We start from the raw sequence: 17,782 nt of genomic DNA on the forward strand, positions 1-17,782 counted from the left end.
ACACCAACAGGAGGCTGGAGCTTCTAGACAGTTGGGGAGCAGTAGTGAGTGTAGTGTCCATCACTCAGGAGGAGGTGCGGGGGAACTGCAAGATCTGAAGGTGGATAAATCACTCGGATCAGATGGACTACACCCCAGAGTTCTGAAGGAGATAGCTGAGGAGATCATAGAGGCATTTGTGCTGATCTTTCAGGAATCTCTGGAAGTGGGAGGATCCCAGAGGAATGGCAAATGTAACCCCCTCCCCCATTTAAGAAGGGAGGGAAGCAGAAGACAGGAAACTATAGGCCAGTTAGCCTGACCTCAGTCACGGGTAAGATTTTCGAGCCCATTGTTCAGGATGAGACTGCAGAGTACTACTAGGTGTATGATTAAATAGGGCTGAGACAGCACGGCATCATCAGAGGGAGGTCATTCCTGACAAAACTGTTAGAATTCTTGGAGGAGGTAACAACAAGTTGGACAAAGGAGAGCCAGTGGATGTGAATTATTGGGATTTTCAGAAGGCCTTTGACAGGTGCCACACAGGAGGCTGCTGAGTAAGATGAGAGCCCATGGTGTTCGGGGCAAGGTATTGGTATGGATAGAGGATTGGCTGACTGGCAGAAGGCAGAGAGAGTGGATAAAGGAATCTTTTTCAGGATAGCAGCCAGTGACTTAGGGACCTTCCACAGTGGTTATTGGGACCACAACAATTCACATTATGCAATAATGATTTAGACGAAGGAATAATAGAGTGGGCATAGAGAAGATGTTCCTCCAGTAGGGGAGGCTAGGACCTGAGTGAAGGGATGACCCTTGAGATGAGGAGGAATGTCTTCAGCCAGAGGGTGGGACTTTGTGGAGGCCAGTGGCTGAGTGTGTTTAAGACAGAGAGAAATAGATAGGTTCTTGATTAGTAAGGGGATCAAAGGTTACAGAGAGAAGGCAGCAGAATGGGGTGAGAATCACATCAGGAACAATCCAACGGTGAAGTAGCCTCAAAGGGCCTTATGGCCTAACTCTACATCTATATATTATGTTCCAATGGTAATTATTTGAGGTTTCCTTGCCCATGTTTAACCTGAAGCCATGAGACTTCATGGAGGTCCAGAGTCAGTGTTGACCACTGCCAGGGTAACTCCCTTCCGACTTTATCCCACTCTGCTGCCCCCTCTGCTGGGTCTGTCCTGCCAGTGGGACAGCACATATCCAGGAATGGTGGTGGTGTTGGTGGGATTTGGGACAATGTCTGCAAGGTATGGTCTGTGAGTGTGACTATGACAGGCTGTTGCTTGAATCATTTGGGAGTTAACTCTCCCAACTTTGGGAGAAAGTGAGGACTGCAATGCTGGAGATCAGAGTTGAGAATATCGTGCTGGAAAAGCACAGCAGGTCAGACAGCATCCGAGGAGCAGGAGAATGGGCGTTTTGAGCATAAGCTCTTCATCAGGAATGACACTAGCCCCCAGATGTTAGTAAGGAGAACTTTGCAGGGTCAACAGGATTATTTTTTGCCATTATCATTTTTGGTGCCCAGGTCTAGGCCAGATGATACATCTGATTTCATTTTCTTTTGAGACTTTTTTGGAAATGACACTTTAGATATCTTGATCAGCCATTCAGAGGGTTCTTAAGAGTCAAACACATTTTTGCAAAAGCTGGAGGAGGTTATAAAGATAGGGAGGGGGTGCAGGGACTGGAGGGGGTTACAGAGATAGGGAGGGGGTGTAGGAGCTGGAGGGGACTACAGAGATGGGGAGGGGGTGTAGGCTGGACGGGGTTACAGAGATAGCAGGGGGACGTAGGGGCTGGAGGGGGTTACAGAGATAGGGAGGGGATGTAGGGGCTGGAGGGGGTTACAGAGATAGGGAGGGGATGTAGGGGCTGGAGGGGGTTACTGAGATAGGGAGTGGTGTAGGGGCAGGAGGGGGTTACAGAGATAGGGAAAGGTGTAGGGGCTGGAGGAGGTACAGAGATAGGGAGGGGGTGTAGGGACGGGAGGGGGTGTAGTGACTTGAGGGGGTTACAGAGACAGGGAGGGGGTGTAGGGGCTGGAGGAGGTACAGAGATAGGGAGGGGGTGTAGGGGCTGGAGGAGGTACAGAGATAGGGAGGGGGTGTAGGGACTGGAGGAGGTACAGAGATAGGGAGGGGGTGTAGGGACTGGAGGAGGTACAGAGATAGGGAGGGGGTGTAGGGACTGGAGGAGGTACAGAGATAGGGAGGGGGTGTAGGGACTGGAGGAGGTACAGAGATAGGGAGGGGGTGTAGGGACTTGAGGGGGTTACAGAGACAGGGAGGGTTGAGTTGGTGAAATGATTTAAACACAGAATTTTAAAATTGAAGTGTTGACGCAAGTGGAGACCAGTGAAAGTGGTGATGTGAGACGGTCACTTGTTGTGGCTTTGGATGTGAGCATCGTAGTTTCAGGAAATGAGGATCATAGAGGCTGTGAGGAAGAGCCTAATGAGTGGATTAATGAGACTTTGTAAACAGGGTCAAGGTGGGCAGTCTCAGTGGTTGAGAGTCTGAGTCCGAGAAATTCAGGATTGTGGAACAGTCTGGTTCATCCTGATCGAGGGAATGGAATTGTGGCCAAGGCAGTGACTTTGACGTAGATGTTAAACTAGAGGAACCTGCACATCTGACATTGGCAATGAGACTAAGATATTGGAACAGAATTAGGCGATTTTGGCCCATCAAGTCATCTTCCCTATTCGATTGTGGCTGATACATTTCTCAACTCCAATTCCCTGCCTTCTCCCTATAACTCTTGATACCCTACCAACCAAGAACTTAGCTATATCTCCTAAATACCCTCAATGACTTTGCCTCCACAGCCCTCTATTAAAATGGGAGGTGGTGATGGTGATGGTGATGGTGATGGTGATGGAGGGCTTTGAAAATTGGATAGTGGTGACAGGACAATGACATGGGATAGCGTGGTAGATAATACCAGAGGCTGATAGGAGGTTGAGGATGAGGAGAGCTTGTTTACTGTGGCCATTATCATGGAGAATGCCAGCTCATCCCTATCACAGCCTGACTTTGATGGAAACCTGATTGGAGTGGGAGCTGGTGGGAATTTTTGTAAACACTGGTTTGAAAGGCCACACCATGTGGAAGGAGAGGCAGCACAGATTGAAGATGGTGCCAGTAGTTTGAAATGGAAGACAGAAAGAAATTGGTTTTTTTGAGAAAGGAGAAGTTCTTGATTGTTATAAAAGGGGGCGGGGAAACAATTAGTTTATCTGTGAATGGAGAGGCCGGAACAAGACATGGTGCCTGGAGGGGTTGCAGTTTATGGAAAATGGTGTCTCATGGACAAAATGGTCTCAGAAAGGCGAGAAATGAGAGAAACAGCAGAGTTTCCGAGCTCGGGTAAATGTACTTGAATTGGAGAGGGAGAGGAGTGGCAGATGTAGCTGAACAAAGGATCACACTCTAACAAAAATGTTCAATCATCAATAACCTAAAATGTTAGCTCTGTTTTTCTGTTTCCACTCATGCTGTCTGATCTGAGGAATTCCGGTATTTTCTGTTTCCATTACAGATTTCCAGCATCTTCCATATTTTACTTTTGCATCTGTGAATGACTAGTTTGTGTTGGAAGTGGAAGGGGCAGAGAATGTGCATTGAGCAGCCCGTTGATGATGAAGTCGAGTAGTTGGAGGGTATTGTTTGTTCTCCAGGGTGACTCTGGAGGAGTCGGCAGAGGACACTTGCCCAGGAGTGGGGTTTGTTGTGGTCCAGTGAGTTGTGCTGGTTCATTCTTTAACAAGTTGTGCTCTAGACACAAACATCTCTTGGTGCTGAGGCAGGACTGTTCCATAAGGAAATGCTGAGGGTGGGGAGAGGAATTGGACAAGTCAATAAAGGTTCCCGATAGGACAGTCATTGAGCCAGTTGACCACTGCTGAAGCATTGATTTCCAGTCCAGTTTCTAGTCAATGAAGAAAAAGAAAAATGTGGTACCTTACATTAAGATATTAAAATAAGGTCCTGCCTGTTCACTTAGATAGATGTTAAAGATCCCACAGTGCTCTTTTGAAGAGGAACAGAGGAATTCCCTTGGTGTCCTAGCCAATGTTTACCTCTCCAGCAACATGATGTGGCTGCTCTCATTGTGAGTGTCAGGACATTATTAGGGTCTCTGACACGACCTTTCATGAAGCATGTTGCAGTTTTTGTCTAAACATTTTTATGAAATAAACACAATGTTAAGTACACAAACTCTTGTTAGTTTAACCAATGTTAGCTTGCTAAAACAGAAGATCAATGACTCGTTATTTCAAATCTAGATTGTTTCACAATTTCACCATCATGAGACATCCAGCATGTGTTGTCTCATGATACTATCCCTGTGTCAGCCTAGTTCTCTCACTTGAATGTACGATCATATTCCTTTTATAACCATCTTTACTATGTACAAGCCACCCTTGTGTTTGTTTGTCTCTCTCTCCCTCCCTCCCTCTCTCACTGTCCCTCTCTCTGTCACTCCATTCTCCCCCTATCCTTCCTGTGTTGCCCTTCCTCTTCCTTTCACGCAATTCTCTTTGGGCTTCCTTTCTCTCAGACTCTATTATGCACACACATTCTCTGGAGACCTAGCTGTACTGACACAGTTCTCATTGTTAATGGTCCCTCATGGTAAAGCACACTAGACTGAGGCTAGACGTCATATTAGACTTATAGACATTAGGAGCAAAGAAGAAAGCATTTCAGCCCATTATATCCACAACGCTCAATAAAGATCTGATCAACAAATCCCATTTTCCATCTTTCCAGCCCTGGAGACTATGGAAATGTAAGTAAATATCTAAATGCTGTTTAAATGGAACAAGAGTTTCTGACTTAATCACCTTTTCAGGGTGTGAGTTTGGACTCCCAGCCCCCTCTAATATAAACAGCTTGCAGGAGGCCAAGCAGTAAGAAAAGCTGAATCCATTTTGATGATTTATTACTGATGTTATTGCAATGGAGCCCTGAGCTAGGTGACCTCATGCCAGTGGATGTGTTATTGTCAGGATGAAGTGGTAAATCAGCATGTAGGAACAGACACAAGTTAAGCCTTTTTGTTTGAGAATAACCATCCCTTTCACCCTGGACAGGGTGAGGTTTGGACAGATTGCCGCTGGGAGCCCTTTAAGAGTCTCTGGGCCATATTTTATATTCCCCGCTTCCCTCCCTCCCCCACCCTACCATACCCTGCTGGGCATAGTTTTGATGGGTATGTGTAAAATATGTTGTTTGCCCACAACACTAGCTTCCTGTCCATCAGAGACCCATTTCTCATAATAAGGGCAAGGAATGGGTAAGGTGCCTCTAGGCTGGCCCTTGGACTAGTGAGGCCTTTAACTGCCAAATGGAGTGACCCAATCTACCTCCGCTGCTACAGAATCCTGGGTAGTGCCAGGTGGGTCAGAATACAGAAGCTGTATTGAAAGGGTTGGTGCAAAAAGGTAGGAAAGATGGGAGCGGGTGCAACAATTGTGATTGCCCAATGTGTAACTCCACGCCACCCCCTTTTTTCTCATTCACACCTGGGCTCCAAACTGCACCCCCCCCCAACTCCATTCTCTGCCCCTCCTTGGTTTGTCCAGATCTTCCCTGCTGTAAAAGTATAGGCCCTGACCTGTGCTCAGTTGCCATTGATGATCTGCCTGGGCCTCCTCTCGTCCTGACAATGCCCTACTGAGGTCTGGGATTATTCAAGCTGCTGCCCAGCAAGAAAGTTATAAAACTGCTACAGGGCAGCAGAGGGATATTCAGCCCATCCTATCTCTGTCAGCTCTCCAACTGAGTAAGTCACTCAGTGACATTGCCCTTCACTGTCCCTGTAATCCTGCACTTTTCAAATAACCATCTAATTCACTTTGGAAAGCTTCAATGGACCCTGCTTTAATTAGACTCTCAGGCAATGCCTTCCAGATCCTGACCACTCACTGAGTGAAAAGGCTTTCCTTCATATAATTTTTCCTTTCTTTATTAATTATTTTAAATTTTATAGCTCTGCCATCTTTGGTAATTTATGTACATGTAGATCCAGTTTTCTCTGCTCCGACAGCCCTTTTAGAATTATCCCCTTTACTTTATGTTGTCTTCTAACAAGAATGTATCACCTCTCCGCTCTCCATATTGAACTTCATCTGCCACCTATGCACCCACCCAATAAACCTGTCAATCTTTCTGAAGTTCCACACTATCCTCCTCACAGTTTACAATTCCCACCAGTTTTGCATCATCTGCAAATTTAAAAAATTTGCCCTGCATACCAAAGTCTAGATCATTAACACAAATGAAGAAATGCAAGGGACTTCACCTGATCGTTCATGATCTCCACTACAAACCTCCCCCAGACCAATAAAGATCCATGAACACAACTTTCTGTTTCCTGTCACTCAACCAGTTTCATGTACATGTTGCTACAGTGTCTTTTACTCCATGAGCTGTAACATTACTCACATGCTTGTTGCATGGCACTTTATCCAATTCTTTTTGGAAGTCCATATACATCTCCTGAACAGCATTGCCCTGATCCACCCCCCAAATTCCTCATCAGAAAGCTCTAGCAAGTTAAACAAACACAATTTTCTCTTAGGAAACCCATGGTCGTCATGGTTGTTAGCAGTGAGCAGTCAAGGGGCGGATATTTTGCTGTGAGGCATGGTACCATATCAATCTCACTTGTGACCAGTGACTGGTGATGTCGGTGGCAAACCTACTGTGTACTTCAACCTAATGGCTATGTTTCAAAGTCTAAGAAGAGTCAAATCAAGGGAGACAGCTTTCAGTGAGGGTGTCCTGACATAGGAAGGACAGCTTCTGATACAGTCCAGGGATTTGTGCACGGTTAATCAACCCCCTTGGGACAATTACAGTCCGCTACTCTTTACAAAGGGGTTAAGGAGCCAAATGTTTCAAACTCTACCTCCCAGCTTGACTCAATCTGCTTGTTTGTGGGATGGGTTTTCCTCCTGGAATGAGAGGAAGGGAGGCAATGAGTAGGTGGCATAGCTGTTAGTGTCGATAGAGAGAGGGGAAAATTGGTGTGGTTCCTGAGCGAGTGAGTCGGCAGAAGAGTTGATACGTGGTTAGTGGTAAGGGTTGGGGTGAGTGAGGGAAGATTTTGGAGGCATTAGTGAAAGTGATAGAGCATGAGCCTAAAAAGGTGGCTGCAATGGCAGAGAATGAGTGAACATGAGACAGTACTTACGCTGGGGGAGTGGAGAATGCCATTGTCCTTCCGCAGTGCTGGACATTTCTGAAGATGCCTGAGACTGCACTGACCCAGGTAGCAATCTCAGACCAGGCTGGCGTGGTCTTGTAATGTGGCCTTGTCTGCCTGTCATGTGGGAAAGAACAGCCCTCTTCTGGACAATAACATCCTCCAGGTCCCTGTCCACGAAGTTGGGCACTGATTCCTCCCGAAATACCATGTCCGGGGCAAACACCATGACCTGTGCAGAGTGTCATTGGGCAGACACTGCTTGAGTGGGTGCACAACTGCTAATTGTTGACGAAGTTCCTGATGAAAGGCTTTTGCCCGAAACATTGATTCTCCTGCTCCTCAGTTGCTGCCTGACCTGCTGTGCTTTTCCAGCACCCACACTCCTGACTCTAATCTCCAGTCCTCACTTTCAGCACACAATAGATAGTGCTGACTGCAGGGATCTCAGAATATCTTGGCAGCGTAGAGGACATATGCTACATGTCTCGTGGTCACCCATTCCCCCTCTCCCTGCATCTTCATCCACTGCAAAGCGATCAGATCTGTAAATATGTTAGACACTTCACTCTCAGCCTCACCGATGCACAGCAGTAACTCAAGCTGCTGCTCACGTTCTGAAGCCTGGAGTTCAAACTGCTGCTACTAACAACACTTGCTGCATAAATAGTTATCCAGGAGATGGGGAGTGTTCTGGACTTCCCTTATCAGATTTACATTCTCATGGCTTTCCCTTATTCATTACTACTTTTAAAAAAAAACCTTACAGACACTCAAACACCTCACAGTTATTAAATAAACCCTCACTGGTACTGATAAGTCCCACAAATAATCATCACAGTTTGAGTTAAAACAAAGACCATACTTCAAAAATGATAATACTTACCAACTCTTCACTCACTCACTCATTGATTTTTCTCCTTCCTTTTAATCAAATTGATTGGCAGCTGTCAGGGTGGGTCTCTGTGTCCCACTGAGGAAGTCTGGCTCTCGGCCTTATTTTTGCACTCCACTCTCCCCAGCATGTTATTGCTGCAGGCCTTGGGTGGGTTTTATCCAAGGGGAGGGGTTGGTCTATTTGAAATGGACTTTCCTTCTGGATGTTGGGGGTTCTAACACTTTGCTTAGTTACAGTCTAAGCTTCCCAGTCTTTAGAGGTCAGCTGGGTTTGCTGAGGAACTTCTCAGTTGTCACAAGGATATGGGATGAAGTTCAACTCCAGAGCCTTGAGTACTTAGTAGAAGCCAGCACTCTTGGAGTGCAGCACTGAGGGAGCACTACCCTGTTGGAGGTGCTGCTACTCAGATCAGATGCTAATCCAAGCTCCTTTCTACCCTCCCAGGTGGACCTATGGAAATCTCATGGAGAAGCATTGGATAGTCTAGGGCTGTTTTCCTGAGATCAGAGAAGGCTGAGAGGGCATCCTGACTGAGGTGTATGAAGTAGTGAGGGGCATAGATATGGCAACTAGGAAGAAACTGTCCCCTGAGTGAAGGGGTCAACCACCAAGGAAGCAGGTTTAAGTTCTAGTCGCCACATTACCAAAAGATGTGGACACTTTGGAGAGGGTGCAGAGAAGGTCTATGAGGATGTTGCCTGGTATGGAAGGTGCTGGCTATGAAGAGAGGTTGAGTAGGTTAGGTTTATTTTCATTAGAAAAAAGGAGATTGAGGGGGGACCTGATTGAGGTTTACAACATCATGAAGGGTATAGACAGGGTGGATCGGACTTTTGCCCGAAACGTTGATTTCGCTGCTCGTTGGATGCTGCCTGAACTGCTGTGCTCTTCCAGCACCACTAATCCAGGGTGGATAGAGACAAGCTTTTTCCCAGGGTGAGGGATTCAATAACAAGAGGTCACGCTTTCAAGGTGAGAGGTGGAAAGTTTAAGAGGGATACATGCGGCAAGTACTTCACACAGAGGGTGGTGGGCGTTTGGAACGCGTTGCCAGCAGAGGTGGTAGAGGCAGACACGGTAGATTCATTTAAGATGTGTCTGGACAGATGCATGAGTAGGTGGGGAGCAGAGGGATACAGATGCTTAGGAACTGACCGACAGGTTTAGACAGTACATTTGGATCGGCTCAGGCTTGGAGGGCCAAAGGGCCTGTTCCTGGGCTGTAAATTTTCTTTGTTCTTTGTGAAGCGGTTAAGTTCATTCAAGGCGGAGACAGACAGATTTTTAATCAGTACAGGAATCAAGGGTTATGGGGGAAAGGCAGGAAAGAGGAGGTGAGGATTATCAGATCAACCACAATCTCATTGAATAGTGGGACAGACTCAGTAGGCTGAAGGCCTACTCTGGTCCTGTATCTCGTGGCAGCCGGCTTAATAGGGGACTTAAGGAAGAAAGTTTTCACCCAATGAGTAGTATCTGGAACTCTCTGCCGAAAGTAGTTTCAGGAACCATCTGTTTCTGTTGATGTTGATTAAAGGATAAATATTTACCAGGACAATGGATACAATTCTCCTGCTTTTTCAAAATCCTGCCTGAGGATATTTTACTTCCACCTCAGGTGGGAGATGAGGCACTAGATAAACATCTCATCTCAAAAATGACCTCTCTAAAAGATCCCACCTGCCCACTACCATATGTTAAACTGTGCTCAGGTCCTGGAGTGGGACCTGAACCCACAATATCTTAACTTGGGAAAAGTGCAACCAACTGAGCCATGATGACCATGAAATCGGGGGTTCGGGAGCAACGATTGAACAATGGAACAGGCTTGAGGGGCAGAATGGCCTCTTGGCATTCATTGATTGCTTTTTAATGAATTAATTTCTAAAAGTACAGGTGTGCCTGGACTTGGAAGGGGGAAGGTGTAGGGTGGTGGCGAATGGGGAGAGGGCGAAAGAATACTGGACAGTGAGGGTGGCCCATCCTTGAAGGGTTGGATGTGGATCTTCAAAAGGGGATCTATAATCAAGGCCCTTTCTTTACTCAGTAGAGTGATCTGATGGGCTTTCCCACCATCTCTGAACTCCTCCCATCAGCCCATAATTGGCCAAAGGCCTGAATTTGGGCAGGGGTGGTTCAGACCTTGTCTGTGCGCCCAACCCTCCTGTAAAGTTGTAGACAGGTTGGGTGGGTGGGGTGTATGTGGGTAGTCATGGGACCATCAGGTGGGTTTTACAGACTCCCCCTGGACCTGTGACCCTGCCATCATGTGTGTGCCTGCGACACTATCTGACATCTGTGTCACTAACCAGACTATTTGTTGCACACAATTGGATTTTCCTTCAGTTATTAAAGTACTCTGCACGTTGGAAGATTCTGAAAGTTATTATTGTTCCTAGTTTTCACTGTGACGATTGAAGCAATAAAAAAACCTGGACGAACTGTGGATACTAGAAATCAGAAAAAAAACACAAAAATTGTTGGAAAAACTCATCAGGTCAGGCAGTATTTCAGAGAGAAAGCAGAGCTAACATTTCAGGTCCAGTGACCCTCAGAACCTTCAAGGTTTCAGCAATACTTAGTAACCAGCTAAAGCAACTTAATTGGGGTGGCACGGTGGCTCAGTGGTTAGCACTGCTGCCTCACAGCACCAGGGCCCAGGTTTGATTCCAGCCTCGGGTGACTGTGTGGAATTTGCACATTCTCCCCGTGTCTGCATGGATTTCCTCCGGGTGCTCTGGTTTCCTCCCACAGTCCAAAGATGTGTAGGCCAGGTGAATTGGCCATGCTAAATTGTCCATAGTGTTAGGTGCATTAGCCAGAGGGAAATGGGACTGGGTGGGTTCCTCTTCGGAGGGTCGGTGTGGACTTTGGGCCGAAGGGCCTGTTCCCACACTGTAGGGAAAATTAAACTAAAGCTATGGCCCCATAGGGCTACTCTCTTATTAAAGAGAGGGAGATGACTGGTGATGATTTAACCTGAGGGTCACATTGCCTCAGGCAAAGATTGAAGTTGAAAAGGCAGGACTCTCATGGTAACCTCAGCCAGCATGGGAATTGAACCCACACTGTTAACATCACCCTGCATTGCAAACCAGCTATTCAGCCAGCTCAATCTGCTCCTCATCTTCAAATAATTTTGGTTTTAGCTCAGTTTGCAACTCAGGAAAGTACTGAGGAAATTGTCGGAGCTGTGAGCTGACAAGTGCAGTTCCTGATTGACTTTTTCCCAGGGTCGTAAAAGAAGTGGCCAGAGAGAAAGTTGATGCAATAGTTTTAATTGTCCAAAATTCCCTTGATTTGGGGATAGTGTCATTGATTGGAAGCTAGCAAATGTAACATAATTCAAAAAGGGAGGCAGAAACTTCATCTATCATAATGAATATGTTAAAAGCTAAGACTAACAAGGTTATAATAGGGCACATGAATATGTTCAAAATAATGGGTAGAGTCAACAGGGTTTTGTGAAAGGGAGAATCACGTTTGACCAATCCTTTTGTGTTATTTCAGGTGGTAACACATGCTGGGAAAAGGGGGAACCAGTCTCCACTTAACTTAAATTTCCAGAATGCACTGATAAAATGCCACATCATATGTTATTGTGTAACACTGAAGTAACACTGAGAGGGGGGGGTGAGTGGATCCCGGGCTGGGGGGAGGGGGGGGGGGTGAGTGGATCCCGGGCTGGGGGGAGGGGGGGGTGAGTGGATCCCGGGCTGGGGGGGGGGGGGGGTGAGGTGAGTGGATCCTGGGCTGGGGGGGGGGGTGAGTGGATCCCGGGCTGGGTGGGTGAGTGGATCCCAGGCTCGGTGGGGAGGGGGGGGGTGAGTGGATCCCGGGCTGGGGGGGGGGGGGGGGTGAGGTGAGTGGAACCCGGGTTGGGTGGGGGTGGGGGAGGTGAGTGGATCTCGGGCCGGGTGGGGTGGGGTGGGGTGGGGTGAGCGGACCCGGGCGGGGTAGGGATGGGGGGGTGAGTGGATCCCGGGCTGGGTGGGGGAGGGTGAGTGAATCCTGGGCAGGGTGGGGGTGAGGGGGGTGGGGAGAAGGGTGAGTGGATCCCAGGCTGGTGGGGGAGGGGGTGAGGGGTGTGTGGGGGGTGAGTGGATCCTGGGCTGGGAGGGGGGTGGGGGGTGAGTGGATCCCGGGCTGGGAGGGGGGTGGGGGGTGAGTGGATCCCGGGCTGGGAGGGGGGTGGGGGGTGAGTGGATCCCGGGCTGGGTGGGGGTGGGGGTGAGGGATGTGTGGATCCCGGGCTGGGTGGGGGTGGGGGTGAGGGATGTGTGGATCCCGGGCTGGGTGGGGGTGAGGGGTGTGTGGGGGGTGAGTGGATCCTGGGCTGGGAGGGGGGTGGGGGGTGAGTGGATCCCGGGCTGGGAGGGGGGTGGGGGGTGGGGGGTGAGTGGATCCCGGGCTGGGTGGGAGTGGGGGTGAGGGGTGTGTGGATCCCGGGCTGGGTGGGGGTGAGGGGTGAGGGGTGAGGGGTGTGTGGGGGGTGAGTGGATCCCGGGCTGGGAGGGGGGTGGGGGTGGGGGGTGTGTGGATCCCGGGCTGGGAGGGGGGTGGGGGGTGAGTGGATCCCGGGCTGGGTGGGGGTGAGGGGTGAGGGGTGGGGGGTGTGTGGGGGGTGAGTGGATCCCGGGCTGGGAGGGGGGTGGGGGTGGGGGGTGTGTGGATCCCGGGCTGGGAGGGGGGTGGGGGGTGAGTGGATCCCGGGCTGGGTGGGGGTGAGGGGTGAGGGGTGGGGGGTGTGTGGGGGGTGAGTGGATCCCGGGCTGGGAGGGGGGTGGGGGTGGGGGTGGGGGGTGTGTGGATCCCGGGCTGGGAGGGGGGTGGGGGGTGAGTGGATCCCGGGCTGGGTGGGGGTGAGGGGTGAGGGGTGAGTGGATCCCGGGCTGGGAGGGGGGTGGGGGTGGGGGGTGAGTGGATCCCGGGCTGGGAGGGGGGTGGGGGTGGGGGGTGAGTGGATCCCGGGCTGGGAGGGGGGTGGGGGGTGAGTGGATCCCGGGCTGGGAGGGGGGTGGGGGGTGAGTGGATCCCGGGCTGGGTGGGGGGTGGGGGGTGAGTGGATCCCGGGCTGGGAGGGGGGTGGGGGTGGGGGGTGAGTGGATCCCGGGCTGGGAGGGGGGTGGGGGGTGAGTGGATCCCGGGCTGGGAGGGGGGTGGGGGGTGAGTGGATCCCGGGCTGGGAGGGGGGTGGGGGGTGAGTGGATCCCGGGCTGGGAGGGGGGTGGGGGGTGAGTGGATCCCGGGCTGGGAGGGGGGTGGGGGGTGAGTGGATCCCGGGTTGTGTTTATTTTGGGGGGGACGGGGCGGGCTGGGAGTGGATCCCGGATCCCGGATCCCGGAGGGTGTGGGGCGGGGAGTGAGTGGGTCCGGCCGGGGCCCCCCCCCCCGCTGTCAGTGCCGACTCTGGGCACCGCTCGGTGGAGCCGGGGAGCGGGCGGAATATGAACGTGAGCCCGGGGATCGCGGCCTGCTCCCGGCTCCGGCCCCGAGGCCCAGGCCGCGGTGTGTCCGCACAGCCCCCACCCCCCTCTCTCTCTCTCTCTCACTGTGTGTGTCCCTGTCCCTCAGGTGTGTCCGGAGCCCAGGACCGAGAGTGAAAGCTGCGCCAACATCCGCGAGTTCCTCAGGAGCTGCTCGGCCCTTCACCTGGAGGTCAGTCCCTCACCATCACCGGGCCCGGGGTGGGGGGGTGGGGGGGGTGGGGGGTGTGTGTGTGGGGGGTTAGGGATAGGGGGATGGGGGGGTGTGGGGGATGGGGATGGGGATAGGGGGATGGGGGGGGTGGGGGGTGTGGGGGATGGGGATGGGGATTGGGGGATGGGGGGGGGGGGTGAGTTTTATGGCCCTTTTAAAGTGAGGGTGGGAGGGACTGGGGCCAAGTAGTTGTTCCTCTTGAAATTAGTCTTTCTGCATCTGTTTGTGTCTCATACTGCTCCTTGTATTTGGATTTTTATCAGAGTTTAGAGCCTGACTCTGTTAGCTACAGGTTTCTCCTTTTTAAATATCCTTGGTAGACTGTATTTATTACGATCTGTTGATAGCATGTGTATTTTCATTCCATCTGTCTCTCAGTTGAGCTGCCTGGGCACTTTTACTTCCCTTGCCCTTCCTTTTGCTGTCCAATACCAACATGAGCCCTCTCAAACACTTCACTGACATCCCCATGTATTTTCACTTTGCAATGCTTGCATCCTGACCCTCAGGCAGCTCTATTCCATCATCCTTGTACACTGTGTTGATGAGTTTCAATTGCTGTTTCACTTGAGTTAGAGCTGTGCTCTATAGTCTACAAGTTGCTTATCTTGTATGCTCTCCAACTGTACCTGTTCCCTGCTTCGATCACTTTGTGTTGACCAGTATTTGGACTCTGTTAAAGACAGCTCGAAGCATAAGATTTCATTCATTAAATCCAAACACCAGTGCCTCAGCAATTACTGTTCCCAGCTCTAACTGAAACACTTTGTTTCTGTCATTTGGAAATAAGATAAGCTAGTTTGTATTGCCCAGTCATAGAGATGTACAGCATGGAAACAGACTCTTCGGTCCAACCTGCGACCAGATATCCCAACCCAATCTAGTCCCACTTGCCAGCACCCGGCCCATATCCCTCCAATCCCTTCCTATTCATATACCCATCCAAATGCCTGTTAAATGTTGCAATTGTACCAGCCTCCACCACTTCCTCTGGCAGCTCATTCCATACCTGTATCACCCTCTGCGTGAAAACATTGCCCTTGAGGTCTTTTTTATATCTTTCCCCTCTCACTCTAAACCTATGCCCTCTAGTTCTGGACTCCCTGATCCCAGGGAAAAGACTTTGTCTATTTATTCTATCCATGCCCCTCATAATTTTGTAAACCTCTATGAGGTCACCCCCTCATCCTCCGACGCTCCAGGGAAAACAGCCCCAGCCTGTTCGGACTCTCCCTATAGCTCAAATCCTCCAACCCTGGCAACATCCTTATAAATCTTTTCTGATCCCTTTCAAGTTTCACAACATCTTTCTGATAGGAAAGAGACCAGAATTGCACGCAATATCCCAACAGTGGCCTAACCAATGTCCTGTACAGCTGCAACATGACCTCCCAACTCCTGTACTCTGACCAATAAAGGAAAGCATACCAAACGCCTTCTTCACTATCCATCTACCTGCGACTCAATTTTCAAGGAGCTATGAACCTGCACTCCAAGGTCTCTTTGTTCAGCAACACTCCCTAGGACCTTACCATTAAGTGTATAAGTCCTGCTAAGATTTGCTTTCTCAAAATGCAGTAATTCGCATTTATCTGTATTAAACTCCATCTGCCACTTCTCAGCCCATTGGCCCATCTGGTCCAGACCTTGTTGTAATCTGAGGTAACCCTCTTCGCTGTCCACTACATCTCCAATTTTGGTGTCATCTGCAAACTTACTAACTGTACCTCTTATGCTCGCATCCAAATCATTTATGTAAATGACAAAAAGTAGAGGATCCAGCACCGAACCTTGTGGCACTCCACTGGTCATAGGCCTCCAGTCTGAAAAACAACCCTCCCCCACCACCCTCTGTCTTCTACCTTTGAGCCAGTTCTGTATCCAAATGGCTAGTTCTCCCTGTCTTCCATGAGATCTGACCTTGCTAATCAGTCTCCCATGGGGAACCTTGTCAAATGCCTTACTGAAATCCATATAGATCACATCTACTGCTCTGCCCTCATCAATCGTCTTTGTTACTTCTTCAAAAAACTCAATCAAGTTTGTGAGACATGATTTCCCACGCACAAAGTCATGTTGACTATCCCTAATCAGTCCTTGCCTTTCCAAATACATGTACATCCTGTCCCTCAGGATTCCCTCCAACAACTTGCCCACCACCGAGGTCAGGCTCACCGGTCTATAGATCCCTGGCTTGTCCTTACCACCCTTTTCAAACAGTGATACCACGTTTGCCAACCTCCAGTCTTCCAGCACCTCACCTGTGCCTATCAGTGATACAAATATCTGAGCAAGAGGCCCAGCAATCTCTTCTCTAGCTTCCCACAGAGTTCTCGGGTACACCTGATCAGGTCCTGGGGATTTATCCACCTTTAACCGTTTCAAGACATCTAGCACTTCCTCCTCTGTAATATGGACATTTTGCAAGATGTCGCCATCTATTTCCCTACAGTCTATATCTTCCATATCCTTTTCCACAGTAAATACTGATGCAAAATATTCATTTAGTATCTCCCCCATTTTCTGTGGCTCCACACAAAAGCCGCCTTGTTGATCTTTGAGGGGCCCTATTCTCTCCCTAGTTACCCTTTTGTCCTTAATGTATTTGTAAAAGCCCTTTGGATTCTCCTTAATTCTATTTGCCAAAGCTATCTCATGTCCCCTTTTTGCCCTCCTGATTTCCATCTTAAATATACTCCTACTTCCTTTATACTCTTCTAAGGATTCACTCGATCTATCCTGTCTATACCTGACATATGCTTCCTTCTTTTTCTTAACCAAACCCTCAATTTCTTTAGTCCTCCAGCATTCCCTACACCTACCAGCCTTCCTTTTCACCATGACAGGAATATACTTTCTCTGGATTCTTGTTATCTCATTTCTGAAGGCTTCCCATTTTCCAGCTGTCCCTTTACCTGCGAACATCTGCCTCCAATCAGCTTTTGAAAGTTCTTGCCTCATACCGTCAAAATTGTCCTTTCTCCAATTTCGAACTTCAACTTTTAGATCTCGTCTATCCTTTTCCATCACAATTTTAAAACGAATAGAATTATGGTCGCTGGCCCCAAAGTGCTCCTGAACCGACACCTCAGTCACCTGCCCTGCCTTATTTCCCAAGAGTAGGTCAAGTTTTGCACCTTCTCTAGTCGGTACATCCACATACTGAATCAGAAAATTGTCTTGTACACATTCTTCACATCAATGATGAACATTCACTGAGATCTTGACTTAATGTGAATCACATTGATTAACAGTAAGAAGTGGAACATGGGGTTTTAATAACTTAACTCTCAGTTCTTGATTTCAAAATAATAAATGACGCAATGCTTGCTAAGATTGTAACATCAGGTTCCCCACTTCCCCAGCAGCCCCTGCATGTTCACTTGCATGTGAGGTGAACTGCCCTATTGCTGTATAACAGACTTAGGCCATCCATGACTACAGGATGTCCTAAAGCGTGATACAAAATAGAGTAATTTTGAAGTGTAAAGTCGTGAGTGTGGTTCTGGAAAAAGCACAGCAGGTCAGGCAGCATCCGAGGAACAGGAGAATTGATGTTTTGGGCATAAGCCCTTCATCAGGGCCCTGATGAAGAGCTTATGCCTGAAGCATCAATTCTTCTGTTCTTCAAATGCTGCCTGACCTGCTGTGCTTTTCCAGCATTACACTCTTGACTCTGATCTCCAGCATCTGCAGTCCTCCCTTTCTCTTACTTTTGAAGTGTAGCTGCTGATGGGATATTGACAATCTGGCAGCCAGTTTACACACAGAAACCTCCCACAAATAGCTCCTCTTATACAGTCCCTCAGGATTAGAGGATGACTTGCTGCTACTGTGGCTCAGAGGTTCTGAGGAGAGTAATGTCCATTCTGTGATGTTGTGTGGGGGGTGGGCCTTGTTTGTCAATGTCTCATTTGGAGGCTTGTGTGCTTTGTCTGAACCTTGAATCATCCTTTGCATCTGTTGGTGAAGTCC

General features: G+C 49.2%; 1 protein-coding gene across 3 annotated transcripts in view; it reads left to right on the forward strand.

Moving 5' to 3' along the window:
* Nucleotides 1-17,782, forward strand: part of arhgef6 (Rac/Cdc42 guanine nucleotide exchange factor (GEF) 6) — a 157,578-nt gene that overhangs the window by 10,312 nt on the left and 129,484 nt on the right. For 2 of the 3 annotated variants that reach the window (XM_072595636.1, XM_072595637.1), the window contains exon 2: nucleotides 13,682-13,765. The exons of the other annotated variant lie outside the window; for it this stretch is intronic. In XM_072595636.1, the coding sequence (XP_072451737.1) occupies nucleotides 13,682-13,765 (84 nt within the window). The remainder of the gene's footprint in view (nucleotides 1-13,681; nucleotides 13,766-17,782) is intronic. 3 annotated transcript variants of the gene reach the window in all.

The sequence above is a fragment of the Chiloscyllium punctatum genome, chromosome 25 (assembly GCF_047496795.1).
Source record: "Chiloscyllium punctatum isolate Juve2018m chromosome 25, sChiPun1.3, whole genome shotgun sequence".
In the NCBI taxonomy this organism is placed as follows: domain Eukaryota; kingdom Metazoa; phylum Chordata; class Chondrichthyes; order Orectolobiformes; family Hemiscylliidae; genus Chiloscyllium; species Chiloscyllium punctatum.